Consider the following 21,633-nt stretch of genomic DNA (forward strand, 5'->3'; position numbering starts at 1 on the left):
GTCACTGGGAATGGTGTCCAGCCCACACTTACTCCTGCACCCTGCTCTCCTCCCCAGGAAAGCAGAACAAGTGAGAAGTAATTCAGCATCTCACAGTACGACAAATGCAGCCTTCTTTTGTTCCTGGATGATGTCCATGGGCTAGTGTTTCAGCAAAAGGCATTCTGAAGTCACACTATTGCACTAGTTGAGTATTTGCTGTATTGCATATGGCAGCATGTGATAATTAGGCCCAGAGGAAACTGTTTCCAAGCATTTAAATCGGCTAACAAGAGCCAGAAGCTCGCAGCTTCACCCAGAGCAGTGCATATACAGCACTTAAGGAAAGATAATTTTTCCAGTAAGACAATGGCACAAACTGTTCCCTGACACAGGGCCTGCACCTGGGTTCCAGGCAACCTGTGTTCAGCAAAAGGAATGGCCAAAGTGACAGTACGTCTCAACATACACTTACTTCTGCCATCATGTTCTCCCAGCAGAAGGATTTCTAACATAAGAGCAGTCAGATGAGGCACTTCTCAGTATAGAGTACTTCTTCACTGCATTTGAACTGCTCATAGATCTTCATCAGGGAAGCAAAATGATTTCTCAGGAAACCTTTCAGCCTACTTTCAAAGAGAACGGTCAACTAGAAAGAAAAAAATCTGTATTCCCTTATATTCAGTGGGAACCTACTGGCACTCAGCGTTACATTCCACGACCAAATGAACATTACTGTTGTTACTGGTTGCAATGTTTAGGATATCCTGCACTGCAACATAAATGTTGCCATTTTTCCCCAAATGACCTTGGGAAGGAGTAGATATTGGGTCACCGTGTGTCGCAGTGTCTCTCACGGAGCAGCGGCTCCTTCCACCCAGGCTAGCTCTGACACTGCGATCAGTTGGGGAACACTCCTCTGGGTCCTGGGAACCAGAGGAGCGGCAGAGGGAAAGGGGGTTTTCCCCTTATCATGGGAGAGAGCTTGCCGAAGACAGAGGGAAGAGTCGGACGCAGTTGGAGGGCAAAGTCCAAGTCCCACCCGGGGACATCTGAACCTTAGGGAGTCTCTCCAGCTGAGCCACCCAGGGCAGTGAGCTCTGGGATTAAATACAGAGAAGGGACTAAGGGAGGAAACAAACCAACATCCAATGAGGAAAAGGTGGGAGTGGAACAGGGTTGGAGGGACATTCAAAGAAACCAATGGGAACATAAAGGGAGGAACCTCCTTGTCTCTTGCCCTATCACTCGATGTCCTTACCCAAACTCTCCAGAAGATGGGAGGAACAACTGAATGGCAGACAGGGCACGTAGGAGGGGACTGGAAGGAATATGGGAGGATTGACAGGGAAGAGGGGCAGGGACAAACCTCAGAACATAACTTTTCTCAGGAGAACAGGGGAGTGCAGAACAAACCATTATAACAAAAATAAATAACATAAAATACAATATGAAAATAAATAACACAAAGCACAATGCAACAATCATGGCCTCAGTTAAACTTCCCAACTTGCAGGGCATCGCATCTGCTGATTCAGCGAGCAAAGAAGGGCCTCTCAAGGCCCGTACAAACCCCACACAATGCACTAAGTCTTACTGTTTTTTAACATTCTTACAGTGTTTTCTGTGAGAAACACAGTCCCCATATTTTTTTAATCTTTCCTTCAGAAGCCTTACTTCCTATGAAATGCAAAATCTCAGCCTCATTTATTAGAGAACACCGAAGGCGATGAATTTAACATCTCTGTGCTACAGCTGTAGCTAACCTTTCTCAAAACTACTGCTAATGGTCTCTGAAAGGTTAACATTTGAACACATTTTTTTATGCTGATTATCACACCATAATGAAAAAACACAAGCCCTACTCTGGATTGTCCCCTTTTTGGTTTATTTCTTTGCATAACAAACACTAGCATCACTTGTCACAGCCCTGCAGCACCATCCACACAGCACTGCCACCTGTGGATTGAGAATTGCTCCTCTGCTCAGACATACTTTGCTGTGTAAGTAGGTGAAAGCCTTCAAAAGAAATTATCAGTAGATGCTGACAAGTGTCAGTGAAGGAGCAAGAGCACATACACTATATGTCTGCCTAGCATCCCAGAAATGAGCTGAATGATGAGAGTTTGTAGAGCTATGGACATATTTAAAAACGCTTCATAATTATTAACTGCTTTGATTTTCCTAGCAGTGAGCAAGATAGTGAGCAAATTTTTTTCTTTATTGGTACTTCAGTCGAGTACAATTTTACTGCATACAGATTACACTCAAAGTGTAATTAAATTTTTGACTGGATTATCCAGTAACTTTGGGTGAATCTTATATTTCTAATTCTTTAAAAACTAGATAAAATTAAAAGTGGTAAATTCTCTATTCCAAGTGCAAGCAAATTTGTCAGCTTGAAAAAATGACAGTAGTTAGCAAGTTTGGCCAGTTCTCACATTTCACCTTCCTAGGTAGCAAAATTCTGTTCTGCACACAAACAATAACCATGGTAACCCCCAAAAAGAAACCACAGCCCATACTCACTGGAGATAAAGGAACCTGTAATAAAGGACTATTATTTTCAGACACTTGTTTAGCTTAAAGAAGACCAATGTATCAATGCCTTGTTTCAGTACATAGTGAATGCACTTAGGTCTAATCAGACAAGATCCAAGATAAACGCTACAGCTCAAAGCTCGCTTCAGAAAGACAATCATGACTGGTAAGCAAAACTTGCCTTGCAGCACTGCTGAGTGTGGTTGGCTTTCAGGGTGCGCTCCTGAAGCTGTGCTCATGTTTCATCCATTTACGTCACCATTGCACTTATCACACCCAAATGCCTCAAGGGGTCTGCCCAGTGCACAAAGCCATGCAGTACATAGGCTTTTGGTGTACATGCAAGTATTTGTTTAATGTGACCAGTTCCCTTAGGATGCTGCAAATCTGCTTTCTGCATTTCTAAATGTTGAAGTTATTTCTGAGGAGAATACCCCTTCCAGAAACATGAGTTTGTATCCGGCAAAGCTAAAAATGCAAGAGATGGAAAACTTCGCCAGCGAGTAACTTTCTTTTCCCTCTCATGATACTCACAAGACAGCCAGATGATACAAGAGATGGTGACAGAAAAGGAACTTGAAAAGAAGGTTGCTATTGTATTAGCAGAAACAAGGTGAAAAACAGCATTTGGACATTTATAAAATGTTAACTGGATTACATTTTATTATTACTTACTACCTGAGAGTAGGTATCATGTCGACTGACTAACTGCTGAGATGATGCTCTGGCAACTTGATATTCATGTAAACTTATATACAACTACAAAACAATTGCAGATTGACTTTACTGAGCACTGCATCAAAGTCCAGAGGTAATACAAACAATTCAAACATATAATTCACTTTGGAGTTACATGAATTAGTGCTTACAGCCACAAAAAAGTAAAACCCAAAGTATAATTACAGCACCTCTATTCAAGGGTTTGGAAAGTTATATGACAATTTACTTGGAAGTTCAAACATGTTTTTTTTTCTTTTGTTCCACAGTTAAAGATGTCAAAAACCATTGTGAAGTGAAAGCAAGAAGAAAAAGCAAGTTTAACCCCAAATGAACTTGCATTACAGAAAATGACTGTCAAGTACCTCTGCAGAGAGGTCTGCCAGTCTCAGAAAGGGAGTTATCTAACAGAGGGCCTGATAAAAGCCCAGGCTTTCATCTTCAGTGGTGGCTTTGTCTACAGAAAAATCTTTGCACCATTTAAAAAAAAAATTAGGCTGGATAATTACTTGCAGTGTCAGTGATGTAGGGATTCACTCACAGGCCTAAATCATTCCACTTTTAATGAGACTAATCCAGCACAATTTTGCCCATTTGCCAAAAAATCGCCCAATCCCAAGCTGCCCAGGTCTGAGACATGTTTTCAGAAAGCAATCCATTATATTCACACCTTCTGCAAGTAAGTGACCCATGTCCTTACACACAAGTAGGGCCAGAAGCGGATGCCAGAACAGGCTTCTCCCTTCTGAGTAGACACTAACCTGTAGTGAGGCAGTGCTCCATGTTTATCAGGTGAATAAGGCCAACCAACACAGAAATCACTGATAAGATTGGGGAGACATTGAAACATTTGCTGGCATATCTTTAAAAAGCATCACACCTTCCCAGTCCAACCTTTTAATCTTCTCTTCCTGTCCAACTGAGACAGAATTCTAAGAATTTAAAAAAATGGCTTATTTGGTCAAAGGAATGGTCCATTTGACTCATGGGAGGAGGATGATACTTATAAAGTAACCACAAACCTGAGAGATGACAGCAGTCCATTTCTCTCCAATGTCTCTCTTCTCTCCCCAGTGTCCACAAAAATGATATATGGTATGTTATAAGGCACATCCTTCCATGCTGCCTCAAGAATTTCTTACACAACTTGCTCCAGAATTTTGTTACCCACCAAACATTTAATTTTCAGTTCATCTTCTACCATTTCCAGAGAATAACTCTTCTCACACTGTGGATTTCATGAAGACAGATCATATAATTCAGTCATCAGCTTTGAGATCTTCTTAGATACACTGGATGTTCTTTTTAACTAAAATTTTTCACAAGCCTGCCATGGTCTTTAATGACAAACTCAAAGGCCATTAAGAGACAGCCTTCCAAAATTAAGTTCAGGAACTGCTGCTCAAAAATCTAATTCCAAACAGGTATCGACTTGCTCACTTTTAAAGCAATCACAATGAAAAGTTGCTAACACAAAGTTATGTCAGCAGAAAACATGACTGAAGAATGAACAAGGGAGTAAACAAACAAAAATACTTAGCTAGAATAACAAAAATAGTTAGCTAGAATACTCCTTCCCCATCTAAACCACACCATTCCAATTATATAGACACTCTCCCATGGAGTGTAGTGATGCTAGACAGAGACAAGCTTTTTTAATTAATCAAATCCAAAGCAGACCAGACAGCATAGTCATCTCTATGGGTCACTGAAAATACACCAGAAACCACAAGAAAAGGTAAGGATGAAATTTGTTTGTTTTCAAAGTTTAAATGCCATATAGCTGCAGCGGAGCATTGAAAATAAGGCAGAAGAAGAAACAGAATATTCTTCTGTTGCATTTTCATTAAGAAACTAATTTAATTGAAAAAGGGTGACTTCCTCCCCCATCACCACAAACAATGCATTTCATCTGTTAGACAGATGACAAATTTGGAAGACTAAGTTCAAATGTCTTCTCCAATGGTTCAACATCCCTAAGTACCAAGCTAAATTGAAAACGTAAGCATGGAGCACAAGCAGGAAAAGGAAAAACTTGTTTATAGACAGTGCTTGACTTTATTAAGACTAAAGAAATGCATTACTATGAAGGGTCTGCCACAGCCTATAGTCCCTGATGTGTCCCACGAGACAGATCTGTAAAGCCAAAATCAAAACTTGCAGTAATCCTTCTGTGAACAAGGACTGCATACTTACAAATCAAAAAAGATCTCAGCTCAAAGCATAGTAAAGTATCCCCATTAAGTCTCAGATCAAGTCCTATTACAAGATACTGTGACTATGGAAACAATAACATCAGTAATAACCTGGGAAAATTACAAAGAAAAGTCAAAGACCCAGTTTTTAATGTTTAATGTTTTGGGTGCATCCTGTCAAGACGTTTGGGCTCACTCATCTTACACCTTAGCCCTGATTTACTCGTCTACAACAGCAGGTTGCAGCAGAACAAAACCTCTGCACCTCCAATCTACTGCACAAGATTCCCCACACCATAGGGAGTGCAGAACCAGGCATGTGAAGTTATAGCAACATTCAAACTTGGCACATGTATACAAAGTCAAACAGGCTGGTAGAGAGCAGAGGCTCTGTTCACTCAGCACTTTCAGGTACTCACTGATATTAGGCAGCCTCTGGAGGTGGGAGCAGCACTAGTGGCATTCATCACTCAGCAATACTCACTTGTACTTAAGTGATGGCAGCTCAGCTCCAGCTCCTTTCAGGGATGGAGCAGGTAAGAGGCAATCACCCTACCAAATGGATAACTGTTTGGGGATGGAGTGCAACCACCAGCTCTAGATTAATCATTCTTGCTTTCCTCTGCAGTTTGCAACTTGTTCATCTCTTTCGGGACCAAAATCAGATATTGTGCTGTATCTTCTCCCCCTGGTGCCAACGACAACTGAACAGTTATTGTTCATGTCTTTTTAATACACCTCAGGATAGAATTTAAAAGAATCAAAGCATATAGTACTGTCACTACTATAAAGTGGGGTGCAGAACAAAGCTATTGCTCTTTTTCCTCTTTACCCTACATGAACGCATGCAGATTACAACAGAAAAGGAACTGGAAGACCCTCATTAGCTTTCTTATTTATCTCTTACTTTTTAAGTTAATCACATTGTGGAAGTTATCTTTCAGGTATGCACATACCTCATAAGAAAATAAAGGAGATGAATTATCTAAGAACATGGTTCACTGATACTGGTATTTGTTGAGAGAACTAGAATGAGTTCAGGTAGGTTAAGAATTTTAGTGTCATTTTAATTACCCCATTTTCCAGCGGAAGGTTTACCATGTAATATGAAAAAACCCTTCAGCTGCAGAATTTGTGCAAGACTGATTTTAACTCCAGGGCAGCATCACGTTGTATGTAACTTGGAACTGTAAAGTTTAAAACTGCTGTTTTTCCTTTGGAGCCCAGGGTTTTGTACATTCTGTGATGTGCTCAGAACGCACTGGCACAGTTATTCTCTGTTTAAGTAGTAAATCCTATCACATCCAACCCACATGTTTATATTGGATACTTGTAAAATGAGAGATATTAAGTAACTAAGCCCGGTTTTAAAAGTTTTTTATAATACTTCACAGGACTGGCATTCCCTTAAGTAACCTTACTACCTTATGGTTGCTTCTATCCTTCTAGTGCAACATTCACAAATCCACCCTGGGAGCCAATAATACTGGATTTGAATGCGATGAGTGGTAGACCGAATAATTTATTCCTCTGTATGCACTTGTCTTTCTTCACATTGAGGTTTAACTCTTTGGTAGCTATTGTGGTTGACTGTTGATTGGGCTGCAGCTAGTGCAGCAACTTGGTTTCACCACTGCCAAGGACCTGGCATGCTGCATTTCAGTTTGCCCTTTACTTTAAGCTCCCTTTCAGTAACTCCACATTCTACTTTATAGTCTCTATTGTGCTTGTCTTTTATACTGTACTTCACACAGACACTTCATAAGTCAATCACAGTATGAAATAAAGGTTGTTTGTAGCCATAACTGGATCTTAATTTTGTCAAACAGGCCAGTTCTGCTGGACCGTAACCCACACGCTCATTACCGATGAACTGTCTCTGAGGTGCTCTTGCTCTGCATGCTTGCAGGAACTCAAAGGGAGTTCCTTCATGGCTTCTACAGGAAAAAAAATTAAAATCTAGTTCATGGCACGGTCTCTCTACCTGGAAGGAACAACACCAAGAAGCATCTACAGGGAGGATAACATGCTGCCAGCCAACTCTTCCAGTAGAAACAGAGCTCAGCAGAAATCACTGACATTACTCAAAGGCCCCAAATACTTTACAGATCACAGTCCATGTCACAAATGGATCTTGTGGTGAAGATGACACATCAGGGTCAGTAACAGACGAGGCCCACCATCAAGTGCTCCCATTTCACTCTTCTGCACTTTGAAATTATTCACCTGACTTGTTCAAAGGCAAACCAAACCTCATTCCTGCTGACCAGGGCATGACTCCTTTCCATTTCAATGGAAGGGGCTCCTCCTTGCACCTACTGAAAATTCCCAGTAGCACTAGCCATAAAGGCCTCCACACTCCTCCAGGACATCAGGGTGCTGTAAGGTGCTGTCCTGAGGTCTTTTTCATAAGCACACTTGCCCCACCATAATACCACTGCTCTCACACTGACTTCTTCAGCCCAGTCATGAAGCCCTGTCCTCTTTGCCTGATGTTTTCTACTTTTGAGCACTTGTAGGCATGTTCACAATCTTGTGTCTCATTAAAGCTCATGGCCCTTATCAGAGTACTTCACTGCTACTTACAGTTTCCTAAACAAACTTTATGCTTTCCTAAAGACTGAGTAGAAGACTGTCAGGACCTACCAGCTCACCTTCAAAATCACGAGGCTTTCAAAATTATACTAGAATTCTTATTTGGTGGTTGTTTTTTTCCATTTTGTAAGACTCCCCAGTGTGGCTGTGCCCTTCCACGCCGGGCGGGCACGGGCCCCTGGCTGGCTCAGATCTGCACAGCGGCCGGGTATGCAAGCAGGTGTTTCGGTCTGGGTATGCAAGCAGACTTCCTTTACCTGCGGGACTTGGCTTCTCACCAGCGGCTGGCCCAAATTGTGTTGTGACTGCGGTGGCAGATAAAAGGTCGGCACTCAGCTGAGCAGGTTCAAAGATGGTTTATTCAGGCCCGAGCAGCGGGAGCTCCACTCATCCAAACTGCCAGCCAGAGAGCGAGTTTGAATTTCCCACCCCAAACTTTTATGCGGGGGAAGGATTTTGGGGAGGTAACAACAGGACAGCAAATCAGGGAATTCAGGGGGTAACAGGGGGTGTCCACTTCCAAGCCTCTGACCACTCACCAAAGGGAAGAAGGGGATTTCCCCAGGCACCAGCCTATCACTCGACGCCCCTTGGAATTTCCCAAGCCTGGGGAGGGGTCTCGAAGTGATTGACAGGATGCCCCAGAGCTGGGGGGAGAGGGGATTGGCAATGATGGGTGGGGGGTGGGATGATTGACATGAAACAACTTGTTATACAGAAAACTCAAAGGGGATGGACTGTTACAGAACTGGGGGCACAGTGCAATGAACCATAACATAAAACTTCTTATAAAAGCTTGATAAAACAATTCTTGCACCACCACATCCCAGCATCCAAAGTTTCAGATTTTTTTTCTTCAAACATGAGAGCTAAGAAAATCCTTTCAGTTCAGGATTTAAAAATACCATTAACAAATATAAAACTGGTGGTAGAAACCTGAGTGATACTCAGGGGAGTCTCAAGGCTTAGCAAGATTAACCAAATCAATTTGTCACTTTCAAAAGATACTCCATGATGTTACCCCTAGGCAGAATGGCAGGTTTTTGGTTTTCCATTGAAGGTTTAGGTCATCCAGACCCAGCTGCAAATGGATTTTGGTATTATAATCCATAATTTCCTAATAAAAAGATAATGAAGGTGGTTATTGAGTTGCCACAACCTTCTTGCATGCTATGCTAGTTTATGGGTACGTTCTTACCATGAAAAGAAGGAAAAGAAGATAGGAATGTACTAGCTGTAAATCTAAAACTGTAATCTCTAACAGATATTCATGTGCTGTGTAATAATCTCCATAGATTATCTGCAGGTGAAAAAAGATCATCTCAGAATGGATTATGTCCTAAATTTCAGTGAAAGCACAGAGCTTTACTAGTTTCAGAAATGGTGATTATGCCTTGTGTACTTTTTTAGCTACACTGTGTGACATAGAAGAAAACCTATAGGTAGCAAATGTGGTGATATTAGAATTTTGCTATTTTGGGTAACAGTGGGCAGGATGCTATGTTAATGCCAGAGGCAAGCAAGATTCACCTTTAACCATGCATGCAACATGACAATTAAAGTACCAACCAAAAGGCAAAATATTTTTCAAGCTTCTTTGAAATTAGATGAAAACTACTGTAGTAGTCCTAAAACCTGCATACCCCGTCTCTGTATGTCTTTCAAAACTTAAAGGCTGCAAATATCAGGCTTAGTAAAAATCCAGCTCACTACTGTTTAAACGTTTGCAGGACATCAGCATGCACAGTATTCCTCACATATTTATCTTCTTGTGACAGGCAATCTGGCTTTAATTTCCCAAGTCTGTCTGTACTTCCATTTACTATCTGTCAGCATCCCCATATCAACAGCTTTCTGATATATTATAAACTGAAGGAATGTTTAAAAAGTAAGTAATCATCTCTCCTTTGATAAATCATGGAATTAAATGATTGTTTTATCCCAAAGATTCTTGAGCAATAAATTAAACTGAACAAAACAAACAAATTAGTGTTCCAGTACAATTCATATATTTTTATGATTCAATTCACACTTAATAGCAGAGATTCAATTCTAGCTTTTGGATATATCTCCATTCTACTATTGTGCTTTATCATTCACCACCTGCTTCAGCAGGATTGCAAAAAACTATGAACAGACAATGGGAAAATCCTCTGTAAAAAACAGATTCTTCTTCCTTTGAGATGCTGTCATTTAGAAGGAATGAAAACACAGTTTTAAAACAACATAAACCAATTATTGTACAAATACTTTACACTGTGTGCTGGTTTTAGCTAGGGTGGAGTTAATTTTCTTTACAGACTAATATGTGGCTGTTTTGTATTTGTGCTGAACATGGCACAAACATAGAGATATTCTGTTATAATGTAGATATTTTTGTTATTGCTAAGCAGGCCTTACACAGAGCCAAGGTCTTTTTTGCTTTTCTTTTGGCAAGTAGACTGGGAGTAGGTACCTGGGAAACTGGAAGGAGACACAGCTGGAGAGCTGACCCCAACTGGGATATCCAAAAGTATGTTCTGGACCATATGACATCATGCTCACTATATAAAGTGGGGAGAAGAAGGAGGAAGGGGGGTTGTTGGAGTGATGGGGTTTGTCCCCCTAAGTCGCTGTTACATGTGATGGGGCCCTGCTCTCCTGGAGATGGCTGAACACCTGCCTGCCCATGGGAAGCAGTGAATTAATTCCTTGTTTTGCTTTGCTCATGTGTGTGGCTTTCGATTTCTCTATTAAACTGTCTTTATCTCAACTCGTGAGTTTTCTCTGTTTTACGCTTCCCATTTTCTCCTCAATCCCACTTGTGGGAGTGAGTGAGTGGCCGTGTGAGGCTTGGTTGCTGGCTGGGTTAAACCACAACACCCTGCTTCTAGTAAACTAAGGGAAGTAGAGAAACACTTTGTTTTGGTTTTTTTAAAATCATAGTATTTTAGTGATTCTGCTAGGCCTAAAAGCTCAGTTTTACTGTAAAACAGTGCTTCAAACTATAAAAGGGATCTTTGTGGTCAAGGTACTTAGTGAATTCTCTCTTAGTATTTTATCAGCCAGGTACTAAGTCTGGTAACTGTAGGAAATTACTTATTCTATTTTAGCGTTTCTAAATTCTGATGATTTTTCCTAGCTGAAGATGTGCACACTGCACAATAATCTCAACTCTTCACTTTATAAGCAGGATAGAATATTTTTTAAATCACTGAAATATTTCTCAAATCAATCTTTCTTGCCCTGGAAGGATTACTTAAAGATTATCTGCCTATTTTTCAATTCAAGCTAAACAGATATTTTCAATTCTATCAAAAACAACACACTACTATTCATGCTCTTAAAATCCCTAGTACCTAAGAGAAAACAAACCTTGCTTGCTTCTAAGTGTTGGCTCTTTTGATTGTTAGGTTGGCTTCAAATCAAGCACTTCATCCCATACAGAGCAATCACTTCAGAGGGCTGAAGGGTTAAAACCATGTTCTTGTAAGAGATGGCTAGAACTAAAACACTAGTTCAAATGAAACATGAAGTATCCACTAAAAAATAAATAATCAAAACTAAAATGAAAAAAAAATTACACAGTTCTTGGCCACTATCTTAATGCTGCTATCAAAATACTATGAAAAAATAAAGTTGACATAAACCTGATGAACATAAAAACTCAGTGTTAAGAAGGCAATGCTGAAATCATCTTTTAGTAAGACTTCAAGTCAAATAAAAAAAGAATAAATAATCTAGTTGACAATGGAGAATGACTAGGACAGGGTACAGTATGCATACACCAAGGCCACTCAAGGATTCTGCTACATTTTCCAATAGTGATGAAAATGGTGTTGGCTAAGTTAAGGATTGGACTTGATGATCCTAGAGGTCTTTTCCAAATGATTCTATTATGCTATGGTAGTCCTGCTCCATAAGAAAAACATGAACAATTAGCATGTACTTCCTAGCTAAGAACTGAATGAATGGCAAAAAGAGTACTTATCCACTTTCCAGCTTTAAACCAATAAATTGATCAAATTTGAGTATGCCTCTTATTTAGATTCATTTTGACCTGATCCTGACCCCCATCCATTTCTGTATTACATTAAAAGCACTGTCACATGTTTAGGTGTCCTGCTAACACCTAAACAGCTGCCAAAAGACACTGGGTCCATGACACGCATCCTAAGGGAAAACTATCAAGAAAAGAACAGACAACTTCAACGTAATTTATCTGTAAGCTATGTGCACAGCTCCCCCACAAATATATATGTCATCTCTACTGGAAGAGGGACATATCCTGATGTTCCTGCCAAGTTCTCAGAGAAAAGCTTTCAATCAAGAGCAACAGTAGGTCTGATAAAGTTCCTATCATTTGTCCTCCAAGGCCAGTTGTACCATCTTGGATAGAACAAAAAAATCTTGGGAAGATTTGCTAAGGAAATAGCTGGTCCAAATACTGGAACAAAATACACCCATTTTATTCCCAGAAATGCTCAGACATGAAATATATCAAGTGAACACCATCAGTCAGTAATGATCATCCATTTCAAAGGCATTTTTAAAAACCAAGCTAGCATCACCTTAAAGGCATAACTTTAACACCAATCTACAGAGAAAGGATAAACAAGTGATCATTTTGCAAATCTTGTAAAATTTACGTTTTCAGATGCTTATTAAAAAAAAAAAAAGCTAGGGGGCAATGAGATAGGGATTTGAAATACAGAAGTGTCAACTTTCGCTGGAAGTGTAGAACCACCAGCAGTGGTTGTTTTGCCCAACTGTATTCCTTTCTTATCTGCCACATACTAAAACCAAAACCACCAGAGATGTGTCAGGGTTACTGGAGGTTGCATCCACCTGCAGAGAAGCACACATAGATCTGTCTCAGAACCTAGAATTAGTCGATCTTGTGAAGTCTTTGGTGCCCAAGGACCAAAGAAGAATGGCCTATGTTTGTGTTTTGGGTTTACATGGCAAAGTTCTGCTACTGCAGAGGGGACTACAGGAGTGGCTTCTGCAAGAAGCAGCCAGAAGTTTTCCCCATATCCAATGAAACAAACACCAGCTGGCTCCTAGAGAGACCCACTTCTGGCCAAGGCCAAGCCAATCAAGAAGGGTAGTACTGCCTCTGAGATCAAAGATTTTTAAGAAGGAAAAAAGTGTTATTGTGCAATAGTAATTTGTGGCCTGAGAACAGAAGAGGCATGAGAATATCTGACAGGAACAGCCCTGCAGACACCCTGCAGGTGAGTGAAGAAAGAGGGGGAGGAGGTGCTCCAGGTGCCCAAGATGAGATTCCCATGCAGTCCATTGTGAAGATCATGGTGAAGCAGCTGGGCCCCTGCCGCCCACAGAGGTCCACAGAGGAGCACAGATCCATCCACCTGTAGCCCATGGAGAAGCCTGCTCCTGGAAGGACATGTTGACTCATGGAGAAAAGAGCCCACACTAGAGCAGGTTTCTCAGCAGGACTTAGTGACTCCATGGGGGACCTATGTTGGCTGGATCAGTCTGCTCATGAAGAACCCCATCCTGTGGAAGGAATCCACATTTGAGCAGTTCATGAAGAACTGAAGCCTCTGGCAAGGACTCACACTAGAGAATTTTGTGGAGAACTGTCACCTGTGGGAGAGAGTGTGCACTGGACAGGGGGAAGGCCTCCTCTCCCTGAGGAGGAAGCAGAGACACAAATAACATGTGATGAGTAATCCCCATTCCCTGTTTCCCTGTGCTGCTGGTGGGGAGGAGGTAGAAAATGGGGAATAAAGTTAAGCTTGGCAGGATGGAGGGGTGGGAGAAAGGTGTATTAAGATTTGTTTTATTTCTGATTATCCTACACTGATTTTGAACAGCAGTAAATTCAATTAATTCCTCCAAGCTGAATCTGTTTTGCTGTGACTATAATTGGTGAGTGATCTCTGCTTGTCCTTATCTCAGCTCATGAACCTTTGCTATATTTTCTCTCTCCTGTCTAATTGAGGATGGGAGAGATAGAGAGGCTTTGGTGGGTGCCCGGCCTCCAGCCACGATCAAACCATCACACCTAGACACATTACCTTCTTATCACTGCTAATCTTCAACAGTCAAGTAAACCTTCACTGGGGTAGCACCTTTAAAAGCTGGCTCACCTGGTCTTCAAGGAAGAATCAGAACCACACCAGCAATGCTTAGGTACAGAAGTGAGCCAGGCTTTCATTCTTTGCTTACACTGAGAAAATTGCTTCTGCCACCTTTGTTTGAAAAAAACAGACCAGTACCCTGAACTCCTGAAATGTGATGATGCTAATTCCTTATTCAGAGAACAAGTGCTATTTTCAGTTCTTCCACTGGGAAAAAAAAAAAACCAAACCCACACGAGTATTAAAAAAAATCCAAAGCTCTGGCACCTAGCCATGACAAAGAGGCAAAGCTAATACAATTTCCTACAAACGCTGGAATGTACTCTGCAAAACAGCTACGGTCCAGTGCGTATCAACTGCTGGTGGCCTTCCTCTACAGCTAACTACACACTGCCCATATTAGATACCACTCATTTCAACCTCAGGCAATGCATTGTTGTTCATTATCTCCACTTTCAGCTTTTAAGCATTTTTTAATGAAGTATTTTAAACACAGCAGTCAGGATTGATTTCTTCTGGCGCATTTTTATATGTTCAATTAAAGCATGCATTGAAGACTTTAATCATCTGTTAGTTTAAACGAAGGCAGCTATCAAGTCATGTGAATGGAGACTACTTGAAAGATAATGACAATTACAGTGAATTTCACTCACATCCCCAGAGTTCACAGCTCAGATATGAAGCTTAAGAGGGTAAATAATTGCACTTAGCCAAAAATACAATGCATGCGATTTACAAAGCAAGAGCATCTTGGTTCAAAACATGACCCCAAGCAAATACCAGGAATGATCTGGGGATCTATCAATCCCCACCCTTGTTTTGATCAGAGGAATGAAAAAAAAAAACCACCAACAAAATCCAAACTTAAGGAAAAAGCAGGTGTGTCAAAGGGATGAGGAAAATGATCCATATTTTATGTATATTTTTGAAACATGGGCAAATACTTGAAAAAGCAAAATGCTTTTAAACTTATACAAGACTATATAGCCTGTTACTCTGTTGAGCTTTTCACCAAGCTCTCAAGAGTGAGAATGATTACAGATGAAGCCCACAAACTTTACTGACTGTAGGTAGCTAATCAGAGTACCTACCCAACCAATCAATCACGTAGGTATCTGTTCAGCTGGCCTTTCTACAGACAGCTGAGCTGCAGCCAGATAAGGCTGTGTGAACATAGCCCAAAATTACATGTTCAGACAGGCAAAAGATATTTTCACAATGTAAACGGAAAAGTGTCTGGGTTGGATAAATCTGTCCAACTGCTGCTGCCCATTGGAGTATGGGTCCCATGCACAGCACAATTAATTGGTAAAGCAAAATTCCTGGAGGAAAAGTACCAAAAACTGAAGAAAGTTTTCAAGGTTAAGAACTCTTATCTAGAGGAAAGCCTTTTTCTTACTAGAACAGCTTGGCATTCTGAATGCTAATGCAAGTATGAGAAATATAGATTTGGAACAAGCATTGCTTTATTCTTCAGAGCAGAGTGCTTGATGTGCTTATGTGGAGACAGAACAAACATAATTCTTTACTTCATGCAGACTGCTGTACTCCTGGACAAGAGAAGTGAGTACTACTAAATAAAAAATAAATAAACAACAACAACAAAAAAGGTATTTTAAAAGAACCAGAGACTACTAAACAGATTTTAGTGTGAAACATATCTTTAGCCTTAGAATACCCATATTCTATTTCAGATTGCAACTATAATCATAACAGGCTGATTTTGTCACTTCTAACTATATCCATTTGCTTTTGTAATCGAGTAATTTGTGTTGACAGGAAGAAAGTTAAATGTACATAATTCCTCCAAGGGAGCTGTCTGAACTTTAACAATGTACAAATACAGATCAGCTGAAAATTACGTATTTCGTTGCTCAGCAAAAAGGTGAAGAAACCCAGATTCCTGTCTGTTTTCACTAATAACTAAGCTAAGTGGAATTGCTTTCCACATTATCCTCCTTCTGCTGACCAGAAGTCAACTGTTTCACCACACAGGTGCACACATGTGGTTGATCATTTCAACTGATGGCCTGCAGCTCAGGATGTGACTTCATACTCAGTTGTACAGGGATGAGGGAGGGTTAACACCAGAGGTAGTGGCTATTCACACCCACCCCCTCTCTAACTACACACTGTCACCTGCTGCACTAGCATTCATGCTGGACCACATCAGTGAAATAATCTGCCCTCTTAATACATGTCTGTAGCATGCAAAAGGAGCTCTAACAGGCTGGAAAGACAGGCAAAATATGTTTAGAGAACAAACCAACAGAGGGTAAACCAAACAAAAACAAAACAGGAGACCCTAAATTCCTACTTCTACTTTTTTCCTCTTAAAGAAGCTATCACAATGCCCTTCCTAACCTAAAATGTCATGAGGTGCCATGATGATGTGAGGGAAAAGCTTAAGCAGCACAGCCCCATGTCATAGGAGCAGTGAACTTTGTTCCTAAAAAAGGGCTCATTACTCACATTGATTAAATTTATGCTACTGACGTGCTTCAGGTATTGTGTTTGCAGCAAAACCCATGTTCCAGAAAATGCTGCCAGCCAAGGGCCATCTTCACCTGCCAAATTAGTTCCAATTGCAGTGTCTTGGTTTTCTTGCATGAAAGTGCTGACAGACAAAACCACTAAATCTCTGCCTCTCCTTGACTCAATGAGAAAAATTCCATTAGCTTAATCATGATGAATTTTAACCCAAGTTACTTACAAATATCTGAAAACACTTGGGGGGGAGGGGGAAAGTCAGAAAGGCCACAGGCTGTTGATGTAAACTCAGAGTTGCTTGGCATATGAGTAAACATTCAACGAGTTAAAAACAAAAGCCAAAAAAGTAAGGATAAAGCAAATACAAAATAACAGCAGCTTACCTTTTGAGGTGGTGGTCCGTGGTCATCCAGATAAGTGGAATTTCCTATAAAAATAAGAAGGATGGAGATAAACAAAAGCCATCCAATGCAACTTCCAAACTTTGCAATTCATGGAACCAGTGCATCTCTATCCCATTAGTTTTGTGGTGTCAAATAATTCAAGGAAAATAAATTCCCTCTGCTTTAATTTTTGATTAAAAAATAATTTATTTTGACTACATTTGTAGTACATGATTAGATGCACATTGTCATTTTATCAAAAAGTTACATGGCCCCAGGCAGCTTTAACTAATCAATCAGCATTCAATTATTTGTATGACAAGAAATTGTCAGCTGCCTCCTTGTACATTTTAAGCAAGTGAGCACAGTTAACCTCAAAAGGTTTTCTTAAATAATCAAGTATCAAAAGCCTTTATCAAATTTTGTTCTAATGGAACTGACAAGCATTCATTTCTCTCTTCTAACTGTATTTTCCCCGACTTCCAAGCTAACTTTTTATTCCTGAACAGTACTGATGGAATGGGAGTCGTATTCTGATATAATTGTACCTTCCTTTTCAAGATGTTCTTTAAATTCAGACAAACAGCTTCAGTTAAAAAAAAAAAAAAAAAAAAAGGGAAAAAAAAGCTTCTAAACAAGTGCACCCTTCTTAGCTACAACAAAAAAGGCAACAGTTTCAGACTTTTTACCCCTTCCTTAAAAACAGACACTGGTACATAAAATACATGCTCCCCCCCACACACATCTGCAGTATTCTATAACTGTTCTTCCTGAACCCTTCTCCAAAAGTCTTAATCACGTGCTTTCCCAACACCTTCCAGCAGATGACGAAAACTTGCACCAAGCCTAAAATTTCCCCTTGGGCCACACATGCCTCTCCTCTCAGTCAGCCTTCTACCAAAGACATAAAATACCTCTACTCTAATCTTACATCAGTATGAGGTATGAGAATTATTTTGACAGGTTCCTACTAGACATCCTAAAGTCAGATGGAGGAGAACTTTAAAAAGCTTGTCCTGCTCACAAGCTTCCGAGGTGTCAAATAGACAACAGAAACATAGGCTAGTGGCATAAAGCATAGTTCAGAACCTTTCTCTTTACAGTCTGGTCAAACACCTCATTTTTCCAAGTGCCAACCACACCCCTCCCCCCCACTGAGGGGTCCAGGGATTCTGGATCCAGGAGGCAGGAAAGAGGTGTTTGTGTGTGAGTGTTATGGTTACAAAACAAGGTGAAGCTTTAGTGTGGAATATTCAGCAGCACCCAACACCAATGCTGGGGGTTGGTTTAGCAGGAAAAGCAGGGGGCTGGAAGTGGAAGGGCCAGCATTTCCTTGCCAGACTCTTGGAGAGGCAGCTGGCACCTGGACCACACCATCTTGGGGAGAGAGACCCTGCAGACCACCACTGCTGCAGCATGATGAACTTCTATGTACAACAAGAAGTCGGAATTACTGCTCAGCAGTATTTTGCTTTCTCTGGTTTTCCAGTACACGTTACAAAGCCATGAAAGTCTCAGTCAAAAGGCTTCCAACTCATCTAAAGGGAGGTCCCAATACCCCAAACACATTGTTTTACAGATATATGTACGTTGATCTTGGAAGAATCTGTGCAACTACAAAAGCCTGAACAGTAACTTTTTAACGGTCATCTGAAATCATAAATCATCTTCTGAAGCATACCAGAAACTCATCTCTCTCTATATACATTTGACACAAATACCCACCCTTTGAACAATCCAGTGACTTGTCTATGCCACAGATAATATGGCTGATGCCCTACATTCAGGATCATTTCTTTATTCATCTCTCTGATATGATTCTAATTGCCAGGGAAGAAATTCAGCTACCAGACTGCTAAAAGAGTTGCAGTCTGGTTTTCTGTTAGAGTAGCTACTCCACACGCAATGACATTTCTTCTCCCACTTAATCTGGCACAAGAGCAAGGAAAATTTCTCATTCAGTATTTACCTTTCCTGTAGAACCAGGCTGTTACGAGTTCATAGCAGCTTTCTCCTCTTTGCAATTAGGCAAGCAGAAAGATTGGTTACGTATTGATAAAAATATTTCTTACAGTTTTCTCATTGAGTCAGGAAAATTGTTTCATTCTGACACCTAACAAAAAAGTGATGTTTGTTGTCTAAACAAGCTAACACACTAGAGAAGTCATAAACAGATGAAAACGACTAATTTTCTTTAAAATTAGCAAATTCATAATTGGTACTAAGGTGGTTACAGGAGTAGGAGGTTTGTTTTTTTTCTTGTCTCCCCAAAACAAATCCAATTTATGCTTACCTAAATAAAATTAATATTAATTACATATGTATTAACTATCTTTACCAATCATCTATCACAGCCAATTTCACAGTAGAGAAGGACTTAAATCACTAGTCAAGAAGTTACACAGCATCTTAAAGCCCAGCATCAAGAGTGTCAGTTATATTACAGAAATATTTTTGAGTTATTCCTTAAAATTAGAAAGCTTATAACTAATTTCACCTCTGTATCAGTAATATATGTTCTATATAGTATGGAGACTGCATTCTCCTTCCTTGGAAATTTTTAAATTATCAAAACAACATGGAAACATCTTTAGCTTTGAACATACGCCTTGTAGATTTGATTTCTGTAATCTAAATGTTGGTTTTTTCACAGCACAGTCTAGTTACTACTGTATCCACTTCAAAGACAAGAGTACAATTATGGGCCACTTTACAAAGTTTTTTTTCATGGTAGTTGCTTGCTCAAATTCAGAAGCTATGAACTGATAGAAACTAATTGCCAGGCGACCACAAGTGAAGAAAGAAACAGAAAATACATATTTGAAACCTGGTCAGAGTAACTCACAATGTGCAGAGGTTGGAAAGCTTCAGACAGCCCCAGACCCTTACACTGCCCCAAACTCCATGTGCAGAGTTATCTACTGTAAAGACAGCTCCTCAGGCACATGAGCCAAAAATCAATCTCAGTGTCCAGGGCTTTCCACATCACTTTAACAGTCTGAATGCTTCTGGGTTCAAGTTTTAATTGAGAATTTGTTTTCAGTAATAAAAGCAAAACCCTTTGCTGCATGATTCATACCATGCACTAAGTAAAATACACTAAAATAACTCCACAAATCCAGCTGCTATGGAGTGCAGCAGCAGCCTTGTGAGGCACTGAACTTAGCCAGCTCCTTAACCCTCTGAAGCCCAGCATGTGCCCTCACTGATCATCACATTATAGATCTCACCTTGCTTCCCCTCTGCCTGCAAAACAGAAGCCACACTACAGCAGCCTTAATGCATGCAGAAATATAATGAAAAATGTGCACTTATGCAAAAGGCCTGAAGGAAAGAAGTTGATTTTTTAACACAACAGGCCATAAAAGTCTTAAGCATGACACCTAAGCTGGGTATTTGCAAATCTATAAATACTTAAAACAGGATGCCGCTTTGATACATGGGGCCACTTTTCAGAAAATACATACCAGATAAGGTTAGTTTCAAAACAAAAGAAATACTCAGCATTATAAAAACCGCAACCATGGAAAAGTACAAGCTAAAGCCAATCTATGTACTACCAGCTGCTAACAGCTGACGTAGTAGGAGAGTTGCCCAGTAAAAATCAGAGACTTAGGAATGGATACCAAAAACACCAAAGGCACTGTACATAACCTCAACTGTTTATTGCAATTGCAATAACAAACCTATCTAAGATGGAGAACATTATCTTGCAGCTTTTATATGCCATCGCACAGACAACATGCGTTTGACGTCACTATGTGCCACAAGAAGAGAAGAGGCTTTCTGTGGTAGAAATGATAAAGTGATAGAAGAGAGAGTCATCTTTCCTCACTAGGAACCTTGTCCATTGACTCAAAGCAATCTATGGCATTAAATTATTAGGATGACTTCTCTAAACTCCCTTAAATAAAGCTTTAATAAAGACATCTTTGCTCGTCTGCTAAAAACAAGATTATTCTAGATTTTTTTCCCCCCAGAGAAGAGTATTTACTCTTCAAAAAGGAAATTTTCTGCCTTCCTGTAATAGCAGGGAAGTCCAAGGCATTAGAAACAAGTCAGACAAAATAATCAAGTCTCAAAACAAGCGGTATTATGCATTCCACAAACATGCTCAACAGCACACTTGGGCTGGCTGAACACATCTCCTCCACACTCTGCCAAAGATGATTAAAAAAAAAGTCCGCCTTATTATAGAAAATGGTGAATACATGGAAGCAGTCCAAATTTTACCATAATTTATTATCTTTGAGGCTAAGTGAGTCAGCTGTATGCAAAATCTTTGGGGAAACCTTGTGGTTATGTTTCTTTTTTCTTGGAATCATTGAAGTGTGGGGGTTTTGCTTGAAGCAAGCCAAGTTTAAACAGGGAAAAATGGTCAGTCAACCAGGATTAAGGACAAATATTGCTGTGTACAGTTCACAGCCACAGATAATGAAAGTAAATGCAATTCTGGAAAGAAACTTTTCCAAAAAAATGACTGGGGAGTACAGGAATAGGAAGTAAATGGACTTAGGCGTGAACTGAAGACCCTTTGATGGCAAGCCAAACAGCGGGACTCTACTTAATCAGATATCCCATGGAAAGAATTGTGTAAAGATGGGGCGAGAAAGCCAACTCTGAAAATGTGGAGTTCAGACTCTT

The 21,633-nt window shown here is 40.2% G+C and overlaps 1 protein-coding gene across 1 annotated transcript in view; it reads right to left on the reverse strand.

Moving 5' to 3' along the window:
* UST (uronyl 2-sulfotransferase) overlaps window positions 1-21,633 on the reverse strand; it is a 154,269-nt gene that overhangs the window by 82,486 nt on the left and 50,150 nt on the right. Inside the window, exon 2 of the mRNA XM_040060230.2 lies at window positions 16,990-17,033. Coding sequence (XP_039916164.1) covers window positions 16,990-17,033 — 44 coding nt within the window. The remainder of the gene's footprint in view (window positions 1-16,989; window positions 17,034-21,633) is intronic.

This window comes from Hirundo rustica, chromosome 3 (genome assembly GCF_015227805.2).
Source record: "Hirundo rustica isolate bHirRus1 chromosome 3, bHirRus1.pri.v3, whole genome shotgun sequence".
NCBI classification, from domain to species: domain Eukaryota; kingdom Metazoa; phylum Chordata; class Aves; order Passeriformes; family Hirundinidae; genus Hirundo; species Hirundo rustica.